Source organism: Salmo salar, chromosome ssa01 (assembly GCF_905237065.1).
Source record: "Salmo salar chromosome ssa01, Ssal_v3.1, whole genome shotgun sequence".
Classification (NCBI taxonomy): domain Eukaryota; kingdom Metazoa; phylum Chordata; class Actinopteri; order Salmoniformes; family Salmonidae; genus Salmo; species Salmo salar.
In genome coordinates this window covers 49,314,785-49,340,310 of record NC_059442.1, presented here as the reverse complement: position 1 = coordinate 49,340,310, position 25,526 = coordinate 49,314,785, and the positions used below count along the sequence as shown (strand labels likewise).

At 41.5% G+C, this 25,526-nt stretch overlaps 1 protein-coding gene across 1 annotated transcript in view; it reads right to left on the bottom strand.

Moving 5' to 3' along the window:
- Window positions 1-23,261, bottom strand: part of LOC106604231 (V-set and transmembrane domain-containing protein 4) — a 29,541-nt gene extending 6,280 nt beyond the window's left edge. Inside the window, exons 1-2 of the mRNA XM_014198698.2 lie at window positions 22,841-23,261; window positions 8,424-8,882 (exon numbers count right to left, since the gene is read on the bottom strand). Of these exons, the coding sequence (XP_014054173.1) occupies window positions 8,424-8,882; window positions 22,841-22,892 (511 nt within the window). The 5' untranslated portion in view covers window positions 22,893-23,261. The remainder of the gene's footprint in view (window positions 1-8,423; window positions 8,883-22,840) is intronic.
- Window positions 23,262-25,526: the final 2,265 nt, after the last annotated feature.

Below are 25,526 nucleotides of genomic sequence, written 5' to 3'. Positions count from 1 at the left end.
ATAGAATAAACATTTTAACATAAGTATAATACAGGAAGGCAGAAGTTATAGTCCAATATTTACACATGTTTTGGGGACGGGGGGGATTAGGGGACAAGTGTTTAAATTATGCAGTATTTAGCAATAATAATAATAATAATAAGGTTTTCCTTAATGAATATAACACAAGTCTAAATGAGTTTGCCTGGGATCCTGGACCCAAGTACAAAAACAAGCTAGTTAGCTGACGTCAGGTAGAATTAATTTGCTAAAGACAAGTGAAAGCTAAATTATAGACTATTTTAATTTAATGGAAACCCAGGAATTCCCTGTAATTCACAAGGAAACACTGAATGGATGGAAGAAATTAGTCTGTCTCTCTGTGAGTCTAGCTTAACCCCAGTATGCTTCAGGCATTTCCATGTCAAAACAATGAGTTCAAACAGGCAAAACCACACTGTGTGTGTGTGTGTGTGTGTGTGTGTGTGTGTGTGTGTGTGTGTGTGTGTGTGTGTGTGTGTGTGGCGTCGGTATGGAGATTTATATATATACTGTATATAGAAAACAATATACAAGTAGTGAGTCACAAACAAAACATGTCGTGCAAATATAAAATGCTTTTAACTTTTAAATAAAAATCACAGTCTGTACATTTTCCCATATAGTTTTACAAACATATGTCATGATCCAAAAGCAAATGAGTCAACAAATGATGATTCGCAAATAAATGCAAGACATTTTTTTTCTGATTAACACGCCACACTTTACAAACGTACTATGTTTGTTACTTTGCGAACACAACAGTTGTCAAATATGTTTTCGTGAATGTGACAACATTTGTGACTCAACAGATTACTTTTGTGATTTGCATTTTATGTATTTGTGACTTGCATTACATTTGTGACTGCCCTCCCATATTTACAATTTGGCTCACATATTTCTGAGTTGCTGTGCAGATCAAAACACAGCATGCATATTAGGACTTCCTCAGTTCTCATCATCCCTTTTAGGCAAAACATTTTTGTATTTTTTTTTAATGAATATATGGAATATTTTTATTTTAGCTATAAGTATAATGTTTATCTTTAACTTAAAATCTGTAGAAACTATGAGAATAGAGAGCTTCAGAACTTTTGTGAAATATCCCAGCACATGGCAAATTGAAATAAAAATATGGATGGTGTTAAGAGATACAGTTGAAGTCGGAAGTTTACATACACTTAGGTTGGAGTCATTAAAACTAGTTTTTCAACCACTCCACAAATTTCTTGTGAACTAACTATAGTTTTGGCAAGTCGGTTAGGACATCTACTTTGTGCATGACACAAGTCATTTTTCCAACAATTGCTTACAGACAGATTATTTCACTTATAATTCACTGTATTAAAATTCCAGTGGGTCAGAAGTTTATATACACGAAGTTGACTGTGTCTTTAAACAGCTTGGAAAATTCCAGAAAGTGATGTCATGGCTTTAGAAGCTTCTGATAGGCTAATTGACAAAATTTGTGTCCATCGGAGGTGCACCTGTGGATGTATTTCAAGGCCTACCTTCAAACTCTGTGCCTCTTTGCTTGACATAATGGGAAAATCAAAAGAGATCAGCCAAGACCTCAGAAAAAAAAATTGTAGACCTCCACAAGTCTGGTTCATCCTTGGGAGCAATTTCCAAATGCCTGAAGATATCGCGTTCATCTGTACAAACAATAGTATGCAAGTAAAAACACCATGAGACCACGCAGCCGTCATACCTCTCAGGAAGGAGATGCGTTCTGTCTCCTAGAGATGAACGTACTTTGGTGCGAAAAGTGCAAATCAATCTCAGAACAACAGCAAAGGACCTTGTGAAGATGCTGGCGGAAACAGGTACAAAAGTATCTATATCCACAGTAAAACGAGTCCTATATCGACATAACCTGAAAGGCCGCTCAACGAGGAAGAAGCCACTGCTCCAAAATCGCCATAAAAAAGCCAGACTACGGTTTCAACTGTACATGGGGACAAAGATCGTACTTTTTGGAGAAATGTCCGCTGGTCTGACGAAACAAAAATAGAACTGTTTGGCCATAATGACCATCATTATGTTTGGAGGAAAAAGGGGGAGGCTTGTAAGCCGAAAACACCATCCCAACCGTGAAGCACGGGGGTGGCAGCATCATGTTGTGGGGGTGCTTTGCTACAGCAGAGGCTGGTGCACTTCACAATATAGATGGCATCATGAGGAAGGAAAATTATGTAGATATATTTAAGCAAAATCTCCAGACATCTTGAGATATATCTTATGTATCTTATCTTATCTTATTTTGGTTTTAATCCAGAGAGGTTTGAAAAAGTATCTTAGATCATCTATGAGGCTGTGGAGGGATCCAAATTGTGGATTTAAAGGAAAGCATGAATCATCAGCGTACAATGACTGTGGCAGTAGTAGTGTGCAGATGTAGGTGGGCATCTAATTTAATAAATCCATTGAGAATATACACAATCAAAATAAATCCATTATTAATTTGTTTAGACAGGTCCTAAGAAACATTATAAGGCTAATAAAATGCCTTTTCAAAACAATAGAATAGCATATTTTTTGTTTAATTAGGCCTGTCTGTGCAGCCATGGCTGCGCCATCCAAATGAAATCATAGTTTGATATTTTGTTTATTTAACAGGCAAGACACAGCTACCCAATCACAGTCAACACACATATTTTATGGTAAGAATATAATGGAATTTAACAGAATAAAATACAACAATTTTTTTTACCACACAACTTGTGTGACAGGAACGTGTGGAACAGCTGTCATATAAAGAAAGTGATATTTTTAAACAGAGCCCAAGCCCATGCTTTTTTCATCTCTTTCTTACCCCCCACTCCGCTTTGTTAGGGAGCAGGCCTATGGTCTTACCTTCATCATGATACCGATTGAAAATGATAGAATTCCTATTTTCAAAAGCATGTGAGTCTCCTTCATATTTCAGAACCTCCACGGAGTTTTGGAGTTGCCTATATACGATTGAGCTAAATAATAGGCCTACACTTGATTTTGGCTACATTTTTGCATGCAAATGTTTCTAATCAGTGAGCAAACGAATAGATGAGCTATACCACCTCCACTTATTTGCCCAGCCAGAACCAGTTAAGCAAATAGCCTATACAGATGGAGATTCTGTGAAACAAAATCACATTGATTGATTATCAGACAAGTCAGTGAAGTCACAGGCTTTTGGTTGGGAGTAGGCCTACGCTACTAAGAGTCTACACATGAAGAGCAAAAGAATCCACTTGTTAAACTACATAACATGGCAAAATGTTCTAATAAATGAGCCAACTAGACAAGATGATCATGGGCAGCACTCACCTCAACTTAGCTAACATTTCCCCAGCCTAATTGTAGCCTAACCATCCAAACGGAAATTCACGGTTAACAAAAATCTGACATTTATTGATATATCAAGATGAGTCCCCACACTTGTCTAAAAGCAACACGATGGCGCTATCCCAATCAAAATGGCGCTGAAATCATCTCGATGACCACACATGGGTAAGCTATTGCTTCAAATTTATTACAAGGATTGGATCACTTTCGGAGTTCAGTAAGCAACAGTTTGATACATGCTTTCAATTGGATTAGCCTACTTTATCCAATATTTTCATCATTCAGTGATATTTATTCCCACTGTAATTATTTATGGATCCATCCTGTTGTGGTTAAGAAAACAGTGCATGCTTAGTGGTGGGCTATGCGAAGAGATGGGCGAAGTGACATGCGTTGCAAAGTTTGGAACTGGCAAGAGGATGGTTAACCGGCGCTGCCTAGCAACCATCAAGAGTTTAAGGGTATAGTGCGTGCCAAAGCCGCATCAGCATTAGGGCTACGTTTCATATTAAGCTGTAAAACTTTACCGAAATGATTACAAGGTCGTCTGGCAGAAAGAAAAGTTTTGGCTTTGATACCGGCAACACCATTCAGATATAAAGAAAAAGCGGGAAAAAGTTGCCCGTATGATAAAATTAGCAGAAAAACGTATTACTATGAAATGGATAAAGCTTAGAGAGGAATCAGGCGCCGAGAAGTGGCCAATCCAGATTTAAAAGTACATGTGGCCATTAAGGCCAGATCGTTTTTCAAGATGTTCATAGATGACCCGCACGGTCAGATAATAACCATGATGGCTATAGAGTGTGCAACACTTCAAGATTCTAATGTCAGATGGCTTTTCATAGATTCAAAGTTTTAAAGTAAGGGATGGGGTTGTTATACTGCTCTAATCACCATAGGGTAGAGACTTACACAGCTATTGCAGCTATTGAACTCAATTTCAATGTTCTCCTAAAACCCACTGTGACTTTGGTTTTATATATATACATAACCTTTATTTAACTAGGCAAGTCAGTTAAGAACAAATTATTATTTACAATGATGGCCTACCCCGGCCAAACCATAACTCGGACGACACTGGGCCAATTGTGCGACGCCCTATGGGATTCCCAATCACGGCTGGTTGTGATACAGCCTGGAATCGAACCAGGGTCTGTAGTGACGCCTCTATCACTGAGATGCAGTGCCTTAGAATATGGCAGAGATGCGTTTTCCTTCCTTCCTGTTATAATAAAACATTTTGGCGCTGCCAGTTTTGAAATGGTTGGTTGGTAAGCCATTGGATCCTCCACATTGTACTGCTGGACAAAATGGCAGTGTCCCATTTGCTAACTGATGGTAGGCTACAGTGAGGCACCAACGTTTGACTAACAACCAATGGTTGTTATTGCACCTTAGAATAGATAGAGCAGTCAGTCTGCCCTCAAGCCCAGGCCAAATGTACTAAGCATTGGTGTCAAGTGACGAGTCAGACCCACTACTATTACTATTGTCACTGCTGCTGCTGCTACTGTTGTAAGTAAGCCTTGGACACGTAAGTTTTGTCCAAGCCAGAACGGCCCATCTCCAAATTCTGTAGTGTGAGGTAGCTTGACGTACAAGTAGACCTCTTGGACAGGACACTAGTCTGTCGTATGGCTTTACCCCCAATCCATCTCCTTAATGCTGAGTGCCAAGCAAAGAGGCATCAGGTCACATTTATTTAGTCTTTAGTATGACTCAACCAGAGATCGAACCCCCACCCTTCCAATCTTAGGGTGGACACTCTACCACTTCGCCACTGATTTGCTGCTACTGTTAAAGTCACTGTAATAGTAGCAGTCGTAGTAGTATAGAATACCCAAAGTCACACTGCAATAGTAGTAGTCTTAGTTGTATGACTGTAGAAGTTTTGTAGAAGGAGGAACTGAGGAAAATTGGCTTGAGAACTGAGGATGTCCTAATATGGATGCCGTATCATTAATCTGCGCAAACTGATCTGTAAAACGCAACTCACGAATAAGTGAGCCAACTTACATACTGTACACTGTATCATTTCTGATTGGCTTGAAGGCCATTTTAGAGTGTGCATTATTTCCCTATAATGCACAGTATAATTCAATGGCTATGAAGTTCATTCTTACATGTTCTACAGTATGTTTAAGCTGCTTTTCAAAGCATAATTGAAGACATTATTGGCATTGGTGAATTTGTTTTTCATAATAGCAACTAGGACTGATAGTTTGGTTAGTTAAGCTTACCAAGGCAACTACTGTAGCTATCACACAACTTGCTAGCTACTTCAGTGGATGTTGAACACATTTCTACCAGCAAATGAACACATTTCTAGAGGGGCTCTATACTATCTGTGAAAAATAATGCAACTCCGTGGAAGGTGAGTTCCACTCCGTTTGGAACACACATTCCACGTCATTCATTATTTTCCATATAAGGCATAGCCCCTCATTGATTATACCTTACTAATATACCAATAAAAAAGAGGTTTCCAAACCTCTCTGCCAATAACAGTTAGTTTTCAGTTTTCCCCTTCCCACTCCCCGATACTCCTAGTAAAATTCATGCTTGAGAAATTGCTATTTGCTAAGAATACCTTTTTTGTTTCTTTTTTACCATTTTTATTTATAACAATCACAGTAAGGTACTTAATTGTTATCCAGAAATTATATGATATTGAGGTAAAAATGGCTGCATTGGACCTTTAAAAGTGCGTAAAGTTGTTATTCAACTTAAGAGACAAGTAGGAGAAAATGCCCATCGTTCCTCTTAAGACTTAGCCGCAACACACCCACACATGTAAACACATGAGTCAGCATGGCATTGTCTTCCAGAAAGTATTATCTGGCAGCAATTAAAGTTGTGAGTCTTTCTGGAGTAAGTCTCTAAGAGCTTTCTACACCTGGATTGTGCAACATTTGCCCATTATTCTTTTCAAAATTTGTCAAACTCCGTCATATTGGTGGTTGATCATTGCTAGTCAACCATTTTCAGGTCTTGCTATAGAATTTCAAGCCTTTTTTTCAAGCAGATTTAAATAAAAACTATAACTCGGACACTCAGGGATATTCACTGCCTTCAGTGTATGTTTGGCCTTGTGTTTTAGGTAATTTTTCTGCTGAAAGGTGAAGTCATCTCCCAGTGTTTGGTGGAAAGCAGACTGAACCAGGTTTTCCTCTAGGAAGTCCATTCCGTAAATGTTTTATCCTGAAAAACTGCCCAGTCCTTAACTCTATTACATTTATTTTTTATCCTGTAAAACTACCCAGTCATAAATTATTACAAGCATACACATAACATGATGCAGCCATCACTATGCTTGAAAATATGGAGTGGTACTCAGTGTGTTGTATTGGATTTGACCCAAACATAATTATTTGTATTCAGACATTAGTACTGTAGTGCCTTGTTGCAATTTTTAAAAATTCTGTACAGGCTCCTTTTCATTCTGTAAATTAGGTTAGTATTGTGGAGTAACTAAAATGTTGTTGATCCATCCTCAGTTTTCTCTTATCACAACCTTTAAACTCTTTAACTGTTTTATGGTGGTGAAACCCCTGAGCGGTTTCCTTCCTTACCGGCAACTGAGTTAGGAAGGACACCTTTATCTTTGTAGTGACATGGATGTATTGATACATCATTCAAAGTGTAATTAATAACTTCACCATGCTCAAAGGGATATTCAATGTCTGCTTTTTAAATGTTTACCCATCTACCAACAGGTGCCCTTCTTTGTGAGGCATTGGAAAACCTCCCTGGTCTTTGTGGTTGAATCTGTGTTTGAAATGCACTGCTTGACTGAGGTACCTTACAGATAATTCTATGTATGGGGTACAGAGATGAGATATTCATTCAAAACTCATGTTAAACACTATTATTCCACACAAAGTGAGTCCATGAAACTTATTGTGACTTGTTAAGCAAATCTTTACTCCTGAACTTATTTAGGCTTGCCATAACAAAGGGGTTGATTACTTATTCACTCAAGACTTTTCATCATTTCACTTTTAATTCATTTGTAAAAAAAGAAATAAATCCCAAAACATAATTTCACTTTGACATTATGGGGTATTTACTATGTGTACGCCAGTGACAATTTTATCAATTTTAAATTCAGTCTGTAAAACAACAAAATGTGGAGAAAGTACTTTCTGCAGGCACTGTATATACTGACTAAGGAAGCCTGTGACATGACAGACCAATCAGGACTCATATCTCGGCATGTGCAACCACTCCACTATTTCAGCCAGGAAGGATCCTTTCTTTCTCGCTGTATAGCGCAGTGCTTTCTACTTAGCTAAATTAGGCTCATAATTTAACATTTGTATACATATTTTCGTATCCTATTCAACTTTGTAAGTAAGCCACATGAAAGTTCAAGAAGGCATTTTTCTGCAAAACAGCCCTACTGTGAAGTAGGAACTGGCGTCAAACGCCTCAGATCCTGTAACCTGTCACAAATGTTTTCACATTCACATTGTGTTTGCAAGGTAAGAAATATACTACAGTAGTAATGTGCTGTGTTAATCAGAAAAAAATCTGTCTTGCATTTATTTTGTAATCAGCATTTTGTTTTTGACTAATTTGCTTTTGGATCATGGCATATGTTTGTGAAACTATAGGGGTATATTTAAAGACTGATTTTTATTTAAAAGTTAATTCTTTATTTGCACAAGACCTCTTTTGTTTGTGACTCCCTACTCATAGATTTCTATCAAATTGTTTAAAATATATCTCCATACGTTGGTCCCAGGTCTCCCCATGCTTCATATTGTTAGCCTACAGGCATGTTTACTGTACATTGGCAGGAAAATCTTAAAGAGTGGAAATTATTGTGTGTGTGTGTATACACAAGTAGATAGTTATACTGGTATTCAGTTATATGTGGCATAACAACTAGGGCCAGGATAGCTCTATTCTGAGAGCTGTGACTGTCTAGAGGTAACCTCTCTCTGATTTTGATCCTTCTTTACATAGCCATAGAGCAGTCCTGGGCAGTAACACACACACACACACAAGCACATGAACACACCCATCGGTACACATGAAAAAACACACATACACAACTCACATACTCTTACCAGTGAGCTGGGCTGCAGAGGTGCCATTAGACGAAGCCTTCCAGCTGTTTCTGTGTCTGCGTATCTCCTGGACCCTGCAGGTGTAGAACCCTCGGTCCCTTCGAGTCACATTCAGAACCAGCAGTCCATACACCTCTCCCTCCTCTGTCTTTCCCTCTCTCCCCTCTCTCTCCTCATACAGATGGAACTTGGGCTGGGAGAGCCGGCAACTGTAGTTCCCATAGATCTGTATCTTCTTCATGGTCAACTTCACAATCAGCTGTTCAGGAAGAGGAGGAGAGGGGGATGGAGGGAGAGGAGGGAAAGAGGGAGGAGGAGGAGAGAAGAGCCATCGGAGGACGAGGAAGCTGTTGCTCCTCTTCTTCTGGGAGACGAGGCAGGACAGGGTCAGGTTCTCTCCCTCCCTAACCATGACAACTGGCCCAGGGGTCACGGTCACATTCAAGGCCTCACACACACCTGTGGGGACAAACATACACACACACACACACACACCACACACACACACACACACACACACACACACACACACACACACACACACACACACACACACACACACACACACACACACACACACATGCATGTACGCATACATGCCCACACACACACACCTACTCAGAGACTGTACTGACACTATTGCTCAAATATACTCTATCTGAGATTCTAAATACATTATCACCTCTTGAATAACAACTGTAACATTCATACTGTAACACTCCAGTACATTTATAGATAAATAAAAATCCAGACAGGGTCTGGAGAGGTTTAAAAGAAGTCCATAGAGTTTGACTTGTTTACAGACTGTACACTTTCTAAAGGGGGGTTGTGTGTTGATGCCCAGTGCTGCCAGCTGGGTCAGGTCTGTTCAGGGGAGTCAGTCTGTCTGGAAACAATATGGACAATTTGCCAGAGGAGACAGAACAGCTACAGGTGGAACACATGTATCTACTGTACACTGAGAGAAAGGGGGAAGAGAGAGAAACACGACAGGATAACAAGGACCATCTGTGTTCCGTAAATAGTGTGTGTGTGTGTGTGTGTGTGTGTGTGTGTGTGTGTGTGTGTGTGTGTGTGTGTGTGTGTGTGTGTGTGTGTGTGTGTGTGTGTGTGTGTGTGTGTGTGTGTGTGTGTGTGTGTGTGTGTGTTTGTTTGTGAGGTTGTGGATCAGGGGAAATGAAAGGAAAGGCATTTTCATAGCAGTTGTAGCTTCCAGGCCTCTGGGGGCCCCTAGTACCCCTACAGTCTGTCCATGGCCTGAGAGTTCATATGTTACACATTTCAGACAGGAAACGCGACGTATTAAATTAACCATTTATAAGAAAGATTACAATACATGCAATACGTTAGTCTTGGCGTTAGGCTCTGCTCATTCAGGGTAGCTCACTGCCAGAGCATGCATATTGTTAAGATAATAATAATTACAGGCAGAGAGCATGCTATACTAATTCACCTGCAGGAAGGAAACACAGAACCAAAAAGGTGGAGGCTGGGATGGGTGGTGGGAAAGCAAGTAACAGACATGCATGCGAGTAACGCATGTTCCTGCAATAGCATGTCACCAAAAACACCGGTGTATAGTTTGCGCATGGCAGCCATCAGAGAAGTGTGTGCAGAACCTGGTGGACTAAATAGACTGCCATATTAACGTGGAGTGACGAATCTAATTGGTGCTATCAGCTGATGCCAATACTCTGGTTTCCTTCATGAACTAGCACAGCGCATCATGCACATATGTTTACGTCATAACCACTAAAGGCTATATGATGTATGTTCACTGTAAATATGAATTGCTCTATGCATCTGATAAGTTACATCTGTAAAAAAATATGTTTTAGTTGTTTCAACTAATTATTGTTAAAACCTGTTGGGGCTAGGGGGCAGTATTTGCACGGCCGGATAAAAAACGTACCCGATTTAAACTGGTTACTACTCTTGCCCAGAAACGAGATTCTGAATATAATGAGTAGATTTGGATAGAAAACACTCTAAAGTTTCTACAACTGTTTGAATGGTGTCTGTGAGTATAACAGAACTCATATGGCAGGCCAAAACCTGAGAAGATTCCATACAGGGAGTGCCCTGTCTAACAATTTGTTGTCCTTCTGTTGCATCTCTATCAAAAATACAGCATCTGTGCTGTAACGTGACACTTTCTAAGGCTCCCATTGGCTCTCTAAAGCCGCCAGAAAGTGGAATGGGGTGTCTGCTGTCTCTGGGCAAAGTACAACAGCTCTGTTTGTGAGTGGTCAGCCTGGGGACAGTGAGACTGAGATGCGCGTTCAGGAGAATTCTCAATTTTTTTCTTTCAGCCTTTGAATGAATACAACGTTGCCTGGTTGGAATATTATCGCTATTTTACGAGAAAAATAGCATCAACATTTATTTTAAACAGCGTTTGACATGTTTCTAAGTACGGTAATGGAATATTTTGAAATGTTTTGTCACGAAATGCGCTCGCGCATCACCCTTCGGATAGTGACCTGAACGCACAAACAAAACGGAGCTATTTGAATATAACTATGGATTATTTGGAACCAAAACAACATTTGTTGTTGAAGTAGAAGTCCTGGGAGTGCATTCTGACGAAGAACAGCAAAGGTAATCCAATTTTTCTAATAGTAATTCTGAGTTTAGTGAGTCCCAAACTTGATGGCCGAGCTATGTACTCAGAATATTGCAAAATGTGCTTTCGCTGAAAAGCTATTTTAAAATCTGACACCGCAATTGCATAAAGGAGTTCTGTATCTATAATTCTTAAAATTATTGTTATGTATTTTGTGAACGTTTATCATGAGTAATTTAGTAAATTCACCGGAAGTTTTCGGTGGGTATGCTAGTTCTGAACATCACATGCTTATGTAAAAAGCTGTTTTTTGATATAAATATGAACTTGATTGAACAAAACATGCATGTATTGTTTTACATAATGTCCTAGGAGTGTCATCTGATGAAGATCATCAAAGGTTAGTGCTGCATTTAGCTGTGGTTTTGGTATTTGTGACATTTATGCTTGCTTTGAAAATGGCTGTGTGATTATTTTTGGCAGGGTACTCTCCTGACATAATCTAATGTTTTGCTTTAGCTGTAAAGCCTTTTTGAAATCCGACAATGTGTTTGGATTAACGAGAGTCTTGTCTTTAAAATGGTGTAAAATAGTCATATGTTTGATAAATTGAAGTTATAGCATTTTTGAGGTATTTGTATTTCGCGCCACGTGATTCCACTGGCTGTTGACTTGCGTCCCACCCTAGCCCAGGGAAGTTAAGTAACTGGTTCCACTGGCTTTTTTTTGTTTACTCAACAGTTCGGTGTTATCTGCAAAAAAAGTATATTAACCTCTCTGGGCTAGGCGGGACGAATTCGTCCCACCTACGCAACAGCCAGTTGAATCCCGTGGCGCGATTTTCAAATACCTTAGAAATGCTATTACTTCAATTTCTCAAACATATGACTATTTTACAGCATTTTAAAGACAAGACTCTCCTTTATCTAACCACATCGTCCGATTTCAAAAAGGCTTTACAACGAAAGCAAAACATTAGATTATGTCAGCAGAGTACCCAGCCAGAAATAATCAGACACCCATTTTTCAAGCTAGCATATAATGTCACAAAAACCCAGAAGACAGCTAAATGCAGCACTAACTCTGATGATCTTCATCAGATGACACACCTAGGACATTATGTTATACAATACATGCATGTTTTGTTCAATCGAGTTCATATTTATATCAAAAACCAGCTTTTACATTAGCATGTGACGTTCAGAACTAGCATACCCCGCAAACTTCCGGGAATTTACTAACAATTTACTAAATTACTCACGATAAACGTTCACAAAAAACATAACAATTATTTCAAGAATTATAGATACAGAACTCCTTTGTGCAATCGAGGTGTCCGATTTTAAAATAGCTTTTCGGTGACAGCACATTTTGCAATATTCTCAGTAGATAGCCCAGCCATCACGGCTAGCCATTTAGACACCGACCAAGTTAATGCCCTGACCAAAGTCAGATTTACTATTGCAAAAGTTTGATTACCTTTGTTGTCTTCGTCAGAATGCACTCCCAGGACTGCTACTTCAATAACAAATGTTGGTTTGGTCCAAAATAATCCATCATTATATCCAAATAGCGGCGTTTTGTTCGTGCGTTCCAGACACTATCCGAAATGGTAAATCAGGGTTACGAGCATGGCGCAATTCGTGACAAAAAAATTCTAAATATGCCATTACCGTACTTCGAAGCATGTCAACCACTGTTTAAAATCCATTTTTATGCCATTTTTCTCGTAAAAAAGCGATAATATTCCGACCGGGAATCTGCGTTTAGGTAAACAGAGGAAAGAAAACAAAGCATTCTGTCGACGCGGGCACGAGCCTGAGTCTCACAGTACTGTAACCAGCCACTACCCAAACGCGCTACTTTGTTTCAGCCAGAGCCTGCAAAGCCACGATTCAGCTTTTTGCCGCCTTCTGAGAGCCCATGTGAGCCGTAGGAAGTGTCACGTAACAGCAGAGATCCTTTGTAATGGATAGAGATGGCAAAGAAGGCCAAGAAATGGTCAGACAGGGTACTTCCTGTACAGAATCTTCTCAGGTTTTGACCTGCCATTTGAGTTCTGTTATACTCACAGACACCATTCAAACAGTTTTAGAAACTTTGGAGTGTTTTCTATCCAAAGCCAATAATTATATGCATATTCTAGTTACTGGGCAGGAGTAGTAACCAGATTAAATCGGGTACGTTTTTTATCCAGCCGTGTCAATACTGCCCCCTAGCCCTAACAGGTTACAAAATATGTTTGTTTAACTTGTCTGTTCATTCAAGTATGAATTATTATTTGTGCTTCTTACCTAAGAAAGGCTGTGGAATTAGTTGCACACACAGTGCTTTTAACATACAATGTTTTCAATTTACATATTTGACACACAGTACATTACTATATTGTGCATGCTCATTTAAACAGTAATTAATATTCAACATGTCTTCACCTGGGAGTTAAACTCACAACCTCTTGATTCACAGCATTCCAATCAACCATGTCTGTGTCAATGCCTGATTTCACCTGTGTTGCTACACTTAGCAGTTCAAAGTAAAAGTACACTAAAAGTACACTCAAGAAAACTGATTTTATTGATCATAGTGATTAAGGAGTAACATTACAACTGAATAATGTGCCCCACCAACATTAGACAACTTTACAGAAAAAACAAAAATTGCTGACATAAGTCAATGATGAGAGAATAGTAAGATTAACAGAAAATGAACACAGACATAGCTGTGTAGCAGCAAGATCAGAATGCCATGAACCAAGAGATTGTGAATTCAAATCCAAGGTGAGGAAATGTTGAATAGTAATTACTGTATAAATTAACATGCACAATGTAATCATGTAAGTTCAACGCTTTGTATGTTAAAAGCACTGTGTGTGTAACTAATTACACAGCCTTTTTTAGTTAACCTGTTATGGCTAGGGGGCAGTATTTTCACTGCTGGATAAAAAACATACCCGATTTAATCTGGTTACCACTCCTACCCAGTAACTAGAATATGCATATACTTATTACATATGGATAGAAAACACCCTAAAGTTTCTAAAACTGTTTGAATGGTGTCTGTGAGTATAACAGAACTCAAATGGCAGGTCAAAACCTGAGAGATTCCTTTACAGGAAGTGGCCTGTCTGACCATTTCTTGAACTTCTTTTCCATCTCTATCTTTTACTAAGGATCTCTGCTCTAACGTGACACTTCCTACGTCGTCCATAGGCGCTCAGAGCCCGGGAAAAAACAGAATGTCGTCATCCCAGCCCCAGGCTGAAACACATTATCGCCTTTCTCAAGTGGCCGATCAAGGGACTCTGGGCTTAGGCGCGTGACCCGACCGCCCCCGCCTTTGTGATTTTTTCCTCTGTTTGCCGAAAAGGAGATTCCCTGTCGGAATATTATCGCTTTTCTATGAGAAAAATGGCGTAAAAATTGATTTTAAACAGCGGTTGACATGCTTCGAAGTACGGTAATGGAATATTTAGAATTTTTTTGTCACGAATTGCGCCATGCGCACGACCCTTCTTTACCATTTCGGATAGTGTCTGGAATGCACGAACAAAACGCCGCTATTCGGATATAACGATGGATTATTTTGGACCAAACCAACATTTGTTATTGAAGTAGCAGTCCTGGGTGTGCATTCTGACGAAGACAACAAAAGGTAATGAAACTTTTATAATAGTAAAGCTGATATTGGTGAGTGCTAAACTTGCCGGGTGTCTAAATAGCTAGCCCGTGATGCCTGGGCTATGTACTTAGAATATTGCAAAATGTGCTTTCACCAAAAAGCTATTTTAAAATCGGACATATCGAGTGCATAGAGGAGGTCTGTATCTATAATTCTTAAAATAATTGTTATGCTTTTTGTGAACGTTTATCGTGAGTAATTTAGTAAAATGTTAGCGAATTCCCCGGAAGTTTGCGGGGGGTATGCTAGTTCTGAACGTCACATGCTATTGTAAAAAGCTGGTTTTTGATATAAATATGAACTTGATTGAACAAAACATGCATGTATTGTATAACATAATGTCCTAGGGTTGTCATCTGATGAAGATCATCAAAGGTGAGTGCTGCATTTAGCTGTCTTCTGGGTTTTTGTGACATTATATGCTAGCTTGAAAAATGGGTGTCTGATTATTTCTGGCTTGGTACTCTGCTGACATAATCTAATGTTTTGCTTTCGTTGTAAATCCTGTTTGAAATCAGACAGTGTGGTTAGATAAAGGAGAGTCTTATCTTTAAAATGCTGTGAAATAGTCATATGTTTGAAAAATTGAAGTTTTTGTATTTTAGAGGTGTTTGTATTTCGCGCCACGCCCATCATTGGATATTGGAGCAGGTGTTCCGCTAGCGGAACGTCTAGATGTAAGATTAAGATGCTCAGATAATAATTTATAATTGAATGAGAAGACAAATTGAGAAAACATATAATTTAAAATGTACTGCATTTTTGTCAAAGTTTTCTCAAGTTTGAGCTAAGTCTTGGCCAACTAATGTTTTTTTTAGTTCAGGTGGCACTATCACGGCCATCGTAAGGATTGGACCAAAATGCAGTGCGTACGTGAATGGTCATATTAACTTTTATTGAGAACACGACACAAAACAAGAAAACGAACAAAAACGAACGACAGCTAAACAGTTCTGCAGGTTAAAATACAGCAGTGCAAAAACAACTTCCCACAAAAGACAGGTGGAAAAAAGGGCTACCTAAGTATGGCTCCCAATCAGCAACAACGATGTACAGCTGTCCCTGATTGAGAGCCATACCCGGCCAACACAAAGAAATACACAACATAGAAAAAACATAGAAATACAAAACATAGAACAATACCCAAAAACCCAGACAACACAAAACAAACACACCCCTGCCACGCCCTGACCAAACTACAATAACAAATAACCCCTTATACTGGTCAGGACGTGACAGTACCCCCCCCCCCCCCAAAGGTGCATACCCCGGATGCACCTGAAACAAAAACTAACAAAACAATAACCCACAACAAAAAATAAAAAATACAAAAATCCAAAAACTACAGGGAAGGGAAGGGAGGGTGGCCACCGTCACCGACGGTTCTTGTGGGTGGCCACCGTCACCGACGGTTCTTCACTAAAAGTGGCAGTAATAAAGCCTCTCTTGAAAAAGCCGAATCTTGACCCAGAAATTATAAAAAACTATCGGCCTATATCGAATCTTCCATTCCTCTCAAAAATTTGAGAAAAAGCTGTTGCACAGCAACTCACTGCCTTCCTGAAGACAAACAATGTATACGAAACGCTTCAGTCTGGTTTTAGACCCCATCATAGCACTGAGACTGCACTTGTGAAGGTGGTAAATGACCTTTTAATGACGTCAGACCGAGGCTCTGCATCTGTCCTCGTGCTCCTAGATCTTAGTGCCGCTTTTGATACCATCGATCACCACATTCTTTTGGAGAGATTGGAAACCCAAATTGGTCTACATGGACAAGTTCTGGCCTGGTTTAAATCTTATCTGTCGGAAATATATCAGTTTGTCTCTGTGAATGGTTTGTCCTCTGACAAATCAATTGTAAATTTCGGTGTTCCTCAAGGTTCCGTTTTAGGACCACTATTGTTTTCACTATATATTTTACCTCTTGGGGATGTCATTCGAAAACATAATGTTAAATTTCACTGCTATGCGGACGACACACAGCTGTACATTTCAATGAAACATGGTGAAGCCCCAAAATTGCCCTCACTAGAAGCCTGTGTTTCAGACATAAAGAAGTGGATGGCTGCAAACTTTCTACTTTTAAACTCGGACAAAACAGAGATGCTTGTTCTAGGTCCCAAGAAACAAAGAGATCTTCTGTTGAATCTGACAATTAATCTGGATGGTTGTACAGTCGTCTCAAATAAAACTGTGAAGGACCTCGGCGTTACTCTGGACCCTGATCTCTCTTTTGAAGAACATATCAAGACTGTTTCAAGGACAGCTTTTTTCCATCTACGTAACATTGCAAAAATTAGAAACTTTCTGTCCAAAAATGACGCAGAAAAATGTATCCATGCTTTTGTTACTTCTAGGCTGGACTACTGCAATGCTCTACTTTCCGGCTACCCGGATAAAGCACTAAACAAACTTCAGTTAGTGCTAAATACGGCTGCTAGAATCCAGACTAGAACCAAAAAATTTGATCATATTACTCCAGTGCTAGCCTCCCTACACTGACTTCCTGTTAAAGCAAGGGCTGATTTCAAGGTTTTACTGCTGACCTACAAAGCATTACATGTGCTTGCTCCTACCTATCTTTCCGATTTGGTCCTGCCATACATACCTACACGTACGCTACGGTCACAAGACGCAGGCCTCCTAATTGTCCCTAGAATTTCTAAGCAAACGGCTGGAGGTAGGGCTTTCTCCTATAGAGCTCCATTTTTATGGAATGGTCTGCCTACCAATGTGAGAGACGCAGACTCAGTCTAAACCTTTAAGTCTTTACTGAAGACTCATCTCTTCAGTAGGTCCTATGATTAAGTATAGTCTGGCCCAGGAGTGTGAAGGTGAACGGAAAGGCTGGAGCAACGAACCGCCCTTGCTGTCTCTGCCTTGCCGGTTCCCCTCTTTCCACTGGGATTCTCTGCCTCTAACCCTTTTACAGGGGCTGAGTCACTGGCTTACTGGTGTTCTTCCATGCCGTCCATGGGAGGGGTGCGTCACTTGAGTGGGTTGAGTCACTGACGTGGTCTTCCTGTCTGGGTTGGCGCCCCCCCTTGGGTTGTGCCATGGCGGAGATCGTTGTGGGCTATACTCGGCCTTGTCTTAGGACGGTAAGTTGGTGGTTGGAGACATCCCTCTAGTGGTGTAGGGGCTGTGCTTTGGCAAAGTCGGTGGGGTTATATCCTGCATGTTTGGCCCTGTCCGGGGGTATCAACGGATGGGGCCACAGTGTCTTCTGATCCCTCCTGTCTCAGCCTCCAGTATTTATACTGCAGTAGTTTATGTGTCGGGGGGCTAGGGTCAGTCTGTTACATCTGGAGTATTTCTCTTGTCTTATCCGGTGTCCTGTGTGAATTTAAATATGCTCTCTCTAATTCTCTCTTTCTCTCTTTCTGTCTTTCTCTCGGAGGACCTGAGCCCTAGGACCATGCCTCAGGACTACCTGGTATGATGACTCCTTGCTGTCCCAAGTCCACCTGGCCGTGCTGCTGCTCCAGTTTATCTGTTCTGCCTGCGGCTATGGAACCCTGACCTGTTCACCGGACGTGCTTGTTGCACCCTCGACAACTACTATGATTATTATTATTTGACCATGCTGGTCATTTATGAACATTTTAACATCTTGACCATGTTCTGTTATAATATCCACTCTGCACAGCCAGAAGAGGACTGGCCACCCCTCATAGCCTGGTTCCTCTCTAGGTTTCTTCCTAGGTTTTTGGCCTTTCATGGGAGTTTTTCCTAGGGAGTTTTTCCTAGCCACCGTGCTTCTTTCACATGCATTGCTTGCTGTTTGGGGTTTTAGGCTGGGTTTCTGTACAGCACTTTGAGATATCAGCTGATGTACGAAGGGCTATATAAATACATTTGATTTGATTTGATTTTGTGCAACACCCCCCCCCCCCCCCTCCCCAATCCTCCTACCAGGGAGGTGGCTCAGGCTCCGGCCTTAGTCCCCAACCTAACCTGTCCACCCCCGCTGAAGGCTCAGGGCTAAGGCGCGTCGCTGGAGACGCGCCTTAGCCCTGAGGGCTGATGCGCATCGCTGGAGATCTCGGGCTGATGCGCATCGCTGGAGATCTCGGGCTGATGCGCAACTCTGGAAGCTCCGGACTGGAGGGCGACTCTGGGAGCTCCAGACTGGAGGGCGACTCTGGGAGCTCCGGACTGGAGGGCGACTCTGGGACCTCCGGACTGGAGGGCGACTCTGGGACCTCCGGACTGGAGGGCGACTCTGGCTGCGCCGGTTCCGGACTGGAGGGCGACTCTGGCTTCGCCGGTTCCGGACTGGAGGGCGACTCTGGCTGCGCCGGTTCCGGACTGGAGGGCGACTCTGGCTGCGCCGGTTCCGGACTGGGGGGCGACTCTGGCTGCGCCGGTTCCGGACTGGGGGGCGACTCTGGCTGCGCCGGTTCCGGACTGTAGGGCGTCTCTGTCGGCTCCGGACTGAGGGCCGTCTCTGTCGGCTCTGGACTGTGGGCCGTCTCTGTCGGCTTCGGACTGTGGGCCGTCTCTGTCGGCTCCGGACTGCGGGCCGTCTTTGCAGGCTCCAGACTGCAGGACGTCGCCGGACGCACTGGACGGGGAACTGTCACTGGATGCTCTAGACGGGGCACTGTCGCCGGAAGCTCTAGACGGGGAACTGTTGCCGGAAGCTCTGGATGGGGAACTGTCGTCAGAAGCTCTGGACGGGGAACTGTCATCAGAAGCTCTGGACTGGAGCTGCGCACTGAAGGCCTGATGCGTGGGGCTGGCTTAGGAGGCGCCAGACTATTTTCACACACCACAGGGCTAGTGTGAGGAGCAGGAGCAGGATGAACTGGACTGGGCTGACGCACTGGAGGCCTGGTGCGTGGGGCTGGTACTGGAGATACCAGACTGGAGATACGCACCCCAAGGCTAGTGCGAGGAGCGGGAACAGGACGTACTGGACTGGGCTGACGCACTGGAGGCCTGGTGCGTGGTGCTGGCTTTGGAGGCGCCAGACTGGAGACACGCACCTCAGGGCTAGTGCGGGGAGCGGGAACAGGATACACTGGGCCGTGGAGGCGGACAGGCGGTCTCGAGCGCAGAAACTGGCACCACCCCTACTGGCTGGGTGCCCGCTTCCCCCCGGCAAATGCAGGACGCTGGCACTGAGCACACCGGCCTGTGGATGCTCGGCCTGACGCCGTGCGCATCACCCCTTAGCACGGGGCCTGACCAGTACCACGCTGCCTCCGGTAAGCACGGGGAGTTGGCTTAGGGCTCAACCCTGGCCCAGCCAAACTACCCATGTGCCCCCCCCCCAAAATGTATTTTGGGGCTGCCTCTCAGGCTTCCATGCCAGCCGTGTTCCAGCATAACACTCCCGGTCTTCTCCAGCCTTCCTCCATGGTCCCTCTCCGGCTAGGATCTCCTCCAAAGTCCACGACTCCAGAAAGCTCCTCTCCAGCTCCTTACTCCACTGTTTGGTCCTTTTGTGGTGGGAAGTTCTGTCACGGCCGTCGTAGGATTGGACCAAAATGCAGCGGGTACGTGAATGCTCATATTAACTTTTATTGAGAACACGACACAAAACAAGAAAACGAACAAAAACGAACGACAGCTAAACAGTTCTGCAGGCTAAAATACAGCAGTGCAAAAACAACTTCCCACAAAAGACAGGTGAAAAAAGGGCTACCTAAGTATGGCTCCCAATCAGCAACAACGATGTACAGCTGTCCCTGATTGAGAGCCATACCTGGCCAACACAAAGAAATACACAACATAGAAATACAAAACATAGAAAAATACCCAAAAACCCCGACAACACAAAACAAACACACCCCTGCCACGCCCTGACCAAACTACAATAACAAACAACCCCTTATACTGGTCAGGACATGACAAACACTTGGACCGAAAAGTTGAATTAACAACAAAATGGCTGTGGAACCAGTTACTTAAGAATAATTAGTTGAAACAACTAGATTTATTTTGCAGTGTATGTACGGAATATCTTTATGTCATAACCATGTTCATATGTTGTCCATAACCACATCATAGAGACAAAAGCCCACAGGTCATCATACATGGGCTCTGGTCAAAAGTAGTGCACTATTCGGAATAGGGTGACACAGTGAAGTCAGAACAAGGGCTGAATTCAACCAAACCACAGCTATGTCTGCGATGTTTCTTTGTTTACAAAACCACTGCGCGCACACACACACACACACACACACACACACACACACACACACACACACACACACACACACACACACACACACACACACACACACACACACACACACACACACACACAAAAACACACGCACGCACATCTCTGTAGCTCAGTTGGTAGAGCATGGTGCTTGCAACGCCAGGATAGTGGGTTCCACCCATACGTAAAACATGTATGCACAAATGACTGTAAGTCACTTTGGATAAAAGCATCTGCTTAATGGAATATACTATATATATATATACCTCGCTTACATACTTTCGATATGTGTTGATTTTGAGACGCTTGCACTCTGAACTTCAAAATTGATATATGAGGAGTTAGTGACTGCTAATGTCCTGTTGCTGACAGATGGTAGATACAGTGCCTTGCAAAAGTATAACAAAGTGGGATTAAAATTAATTGAATTATGATTTTTATTTGTCAAAAATCTACACAAAATACTCTAATGTCAAAGTGGAAGTTCATAACTAAAATATAGTCATTGCATAAGTATTCAGACCCTTTGTTTAGGCAAGCCTAAATTAGTTCAGGAGTAACATGTGGCTTAACAAATCACATAATAAGTTAAATGGAGTCACTCTGTGTGAAATAATAGGGGTTGACAGGATTTTTGAATGACTGGACGTTCCTCTGTCGCCCATACATCCAACATCTGTAAGGTCAATCAGTCAACTATTGAATTTCAAGCACAGATTCAACTACAAAGATCCAGGGAGCTTTTTGAAGGCCTCATAAAAAGGGCAGTGATTGGTAGATGGGTAACAATAACAAATCAGACATTTATTATCTCTTCATGCATGGTCAAGTTAATAATTATGCTGTGGATCATATATTCAACCACCCAGACACATCAAAGATAGTCATCCTTCTGAACTGAGCTGCAGGACAGGAATTAAACTGCTCCAGGGATGTGATGGGAGAAAACTAGTGACTCCACAATAATGACCTAAATGACACGGTGAAAAGAAGAATAGAAATATACAATATATGCCAAAACATGCATCTTGAATGCAACAAGGCACTAAAGTAATACTGCAAAAAAAAACATAGTAAAGGAATACACTTTTTGGCCGAATTGCAAAGCCTTGTGTTTGGGGCAAATCCAACACAACACATCACTGAGTATCTGCGTCCTTATTTTCTAACATGGTGGTGGCTGCGTCATAGTATAGGTATGCTTTACATCGGCAAATACTGGCCAGTTTTTAGGATTAAAAGAAATGGGATGGCGCTAAGCACAGTCGGCTTTAGTATGCTTTACACCAGAAACTGGGAGAATAATTCACCTTTAAGCAGGACAATAACCTCCAACACAAGGCGAAATCTAAACTGGAGTTGCTTACCAAGAAGACAGTGAATGTTCCTGAGTGGGCAAGTTACAGTATTGACTTAAATCTGCTTGAAAGTCTATGGCAAGACTTGATCCCCAACATCTTGACAGAGCTTGAAGAATTTTGAAAAGAATAATGGGAAAATATTTCACAATCCAGGTGTGGAAAGCAAGTATAGACTTACCCAAGAAGACTCATAGCTGCAATCAATGCCATAGGTGATTCTAAAATGTATTTGATGCATGGAGCCATATTTTAGGTGTTTCATTTCTATTAATATTTTTTTTTATTAAGAGGTTCTTCCACAATTCCAATGAAATCAATTTTAATCCCCTTTGTAAGACAATAAAATGTGAAGAAATCCAAGGCGTCTGTATAGGGTTCTGTTTTGTTAATGTAAGAATGTTTGTATGGGATAACATATAAAACAGTGGTCTGACAATGTACTGTATAAGTTCACATGGTTGAGAGTGAAGAGTATCCTGACAATTCGAACTCAAGAATGTGCAAAGTATTTATTTGTTTATCCCTATTTATACAGAGATAAATTAACAGCAAGTAAGTACAGGGTAGTAGTATGTTAGTACAGAGGTAGTACAGTATGTGAATAAAGTGGTAGTATGTAAGTAGAGCACCTTACCTGCTATGAGAGCTCTAGTCAAGAGAACATACATTACAGAGGAGAAGTTCATTTTCCACAGTCAACCAATCCATAAACGCACACTGCACCTATACAATAAACTACGCAACACAACAAGATGTAGCTATACATCTAGACACAGCCACATAACAACTCTCCAGTAGTTACACCATCCTCCAGAGCCCAGGCCACCGTCTAGCCTACTCTATTTTTCTCTCGTTTTGTCTCTTCTCTCTCATTTTCTTTCTCCGTTCCCAAAATCACTGTGTGTGTAATATGAAACAGTATATGCTCTGTTCTCACTTAGAAACTCCCCTCAGTTCTTTCTTTCTCATTCTCACTCTCTCTCTCTCTCTCCTTCCCCTGTTAAATGTAGGGAAATGTCGTTTCCTGAGTGGTGTTTTGGAACAGCCGCAGATTTCCAGCTGAAGCTGCCTAAGAAGCGTTAGGCAGGCCTAGTGTGTGTGTGTGTGTGTGTGTGTGTGTGTGTGTGTGTGTGTGTGTGTGTGTGTGTGTGTGTGTGTGTGTGTGTGTGTGTGTGTGTGTGTGTGTGTGTGTGTGTGTGTGTGTGTGTGTGTGTGTGTGCGCGCGCATGTGTGTGTGACCTGTCCCTGTGTCTGTCTCTCCAACCGAGTGGCAAGGTTCGTCTCAGGCTGTGGTCAGACTGGTCCAGTAGACTCCAGGCCTGCTGGTTTAATGGCCAGGCTAAAGTGCTGAGCTAGTATTACTGCTGGCTCTAGGCCATGCCTAGCCCACTGGTGTTACACAACACACAACCCTTTATATACTATGTCTAACGGCCTTCAGGAATCACTCTTTCAAAATTGTTTATATTTTCCAATTTCTGTTATATAGTGTTGTTTACTTTTCATGCAGATTAATCTGAAATCACATGTAGTTTACACCTTTCCCTCCTTCCCTTCCTCCCTTTATACTGTAGCTGATGACTCCACAATTGGCAGCCAACTCAGAGCTGAGTTGTGGAATTCAGGAATAGAACACTGAAAATAATGACATTTCCAGCCTTTTTATGGTTGCATGATGACAGATAAAGGTTATAACCATGTGTAAGTGCATTTTATAAAGTATTAATAACTGCAGGTCAAATTTGGCTTATTATTTGGCATGTACTGAACAGCTATCACACTATTTTGACCAATACGTTATAAAAGCTACCTTAATGTAAAGTGTTAGCACTTTGTCAAATGTGGCTGGTGTAACAGTCATGCAAACTTCACTTTTTCCAATGTTGTGCAGGATGACATTGAAAGCTCTTCCTACATTAACTCCTTTTGTAAAGATGAATTTACTGTAGAGCAACAGAACAATGTCTTCCAACAGGTGGCGTCAAGCCTACTCGACACTCGTCCCTCAACTGACAGTTGCAGACAGTTTGTCGCACTATCTGACGTAAGACAATGTTAACAGAATAGAATAGAATAGAGAAACCAGATGTGGAAATTCTTGGCAATGGTCACATGATGCTTTAAGACACCTTAAAATACAGTAAATCACATTGACAGGGTTTTAAAGTGAAATGTGGAGCTCTCTGTACTGTCTCCCCTCCCAGAGGAATCAATTGATTCTGATTAACATGGGATGGAGGATAACAAACAGTCGACAACTACTATGATTATTATTATTTGACCATGCTGGTCATTTATGAACATTTTAACATTTTGACCATGTTCTGTTATAATATCCACCCTGCACAGCCAGAAGAGGACTGGCCACCCCTCATAGCCTGGTTCCTCTCTAGGTTTCTTCCTAGGTTTTTGGCCTTTCTAGGGAGTTTTTCCTAGGGAGTTTTTCCTAGCCACCGTGCTTCTTTCACATGCTTTGCTTGCTGTTTGGGGTTTTAGGCTGGGTTTCTGTACAGCACTTTGAGAATATCAGCTGATGTACGAAGGGCTATATAAAAATAAATTTGATTTGATGTAGTATAAAGCTACTTGTAATCCAGGAGTAGGCATCTGGCCCTTAACATAAAACATAAGATTGATGCTTCTACCCATCTGCTACCACACACACACACACACACACACACACACACACACACACACACACACACACACACACACACACACACACACACACACACACACACACACTTCTGTTTGTATTCCCTGTTGCTACCTACTATGCTCCTCTCTGCCCCCCTGTGGTTAAAATAGGCTACTTTTCACTTGGCTCACTTTTATACACCAGTACAACCATGGAATTAGATCTAGCTATTCAGATTATTCCAGAGAAAATTAAAAACCTGCGCTCACTGAAATATTATTTAAATAAAAAAATGTAATGTCAGTAGAGGTCAAAGCAAACGTACGTGTTTCGGCGATAGCCTTCGTCAGCATTTGGATAACAATAGGCCTTCATGATATTTCAAATCAAATCAAATTGTATATGTCACATGCGCCGAATACAACGGGTGAAGACCTTAACCAATAATGCATTTTTAAGAAAAATAAGTGTTAAGAAAGTATTTACTAAAATAAACTGAAGTAAAAAATGATAAATAAAATATATATATAAATAAAGAAGAAAAATAACAAATAATTAAGAAGCAACAATAAAATAACAGTAGCGAGTCTATATACAGGGGGTACCGGTACAGAGTCAATGTGCGGGGGCACAGGTAAGTTGAGATAATATGTACATGTAGGTAGAGGTAAAGTGACTATGC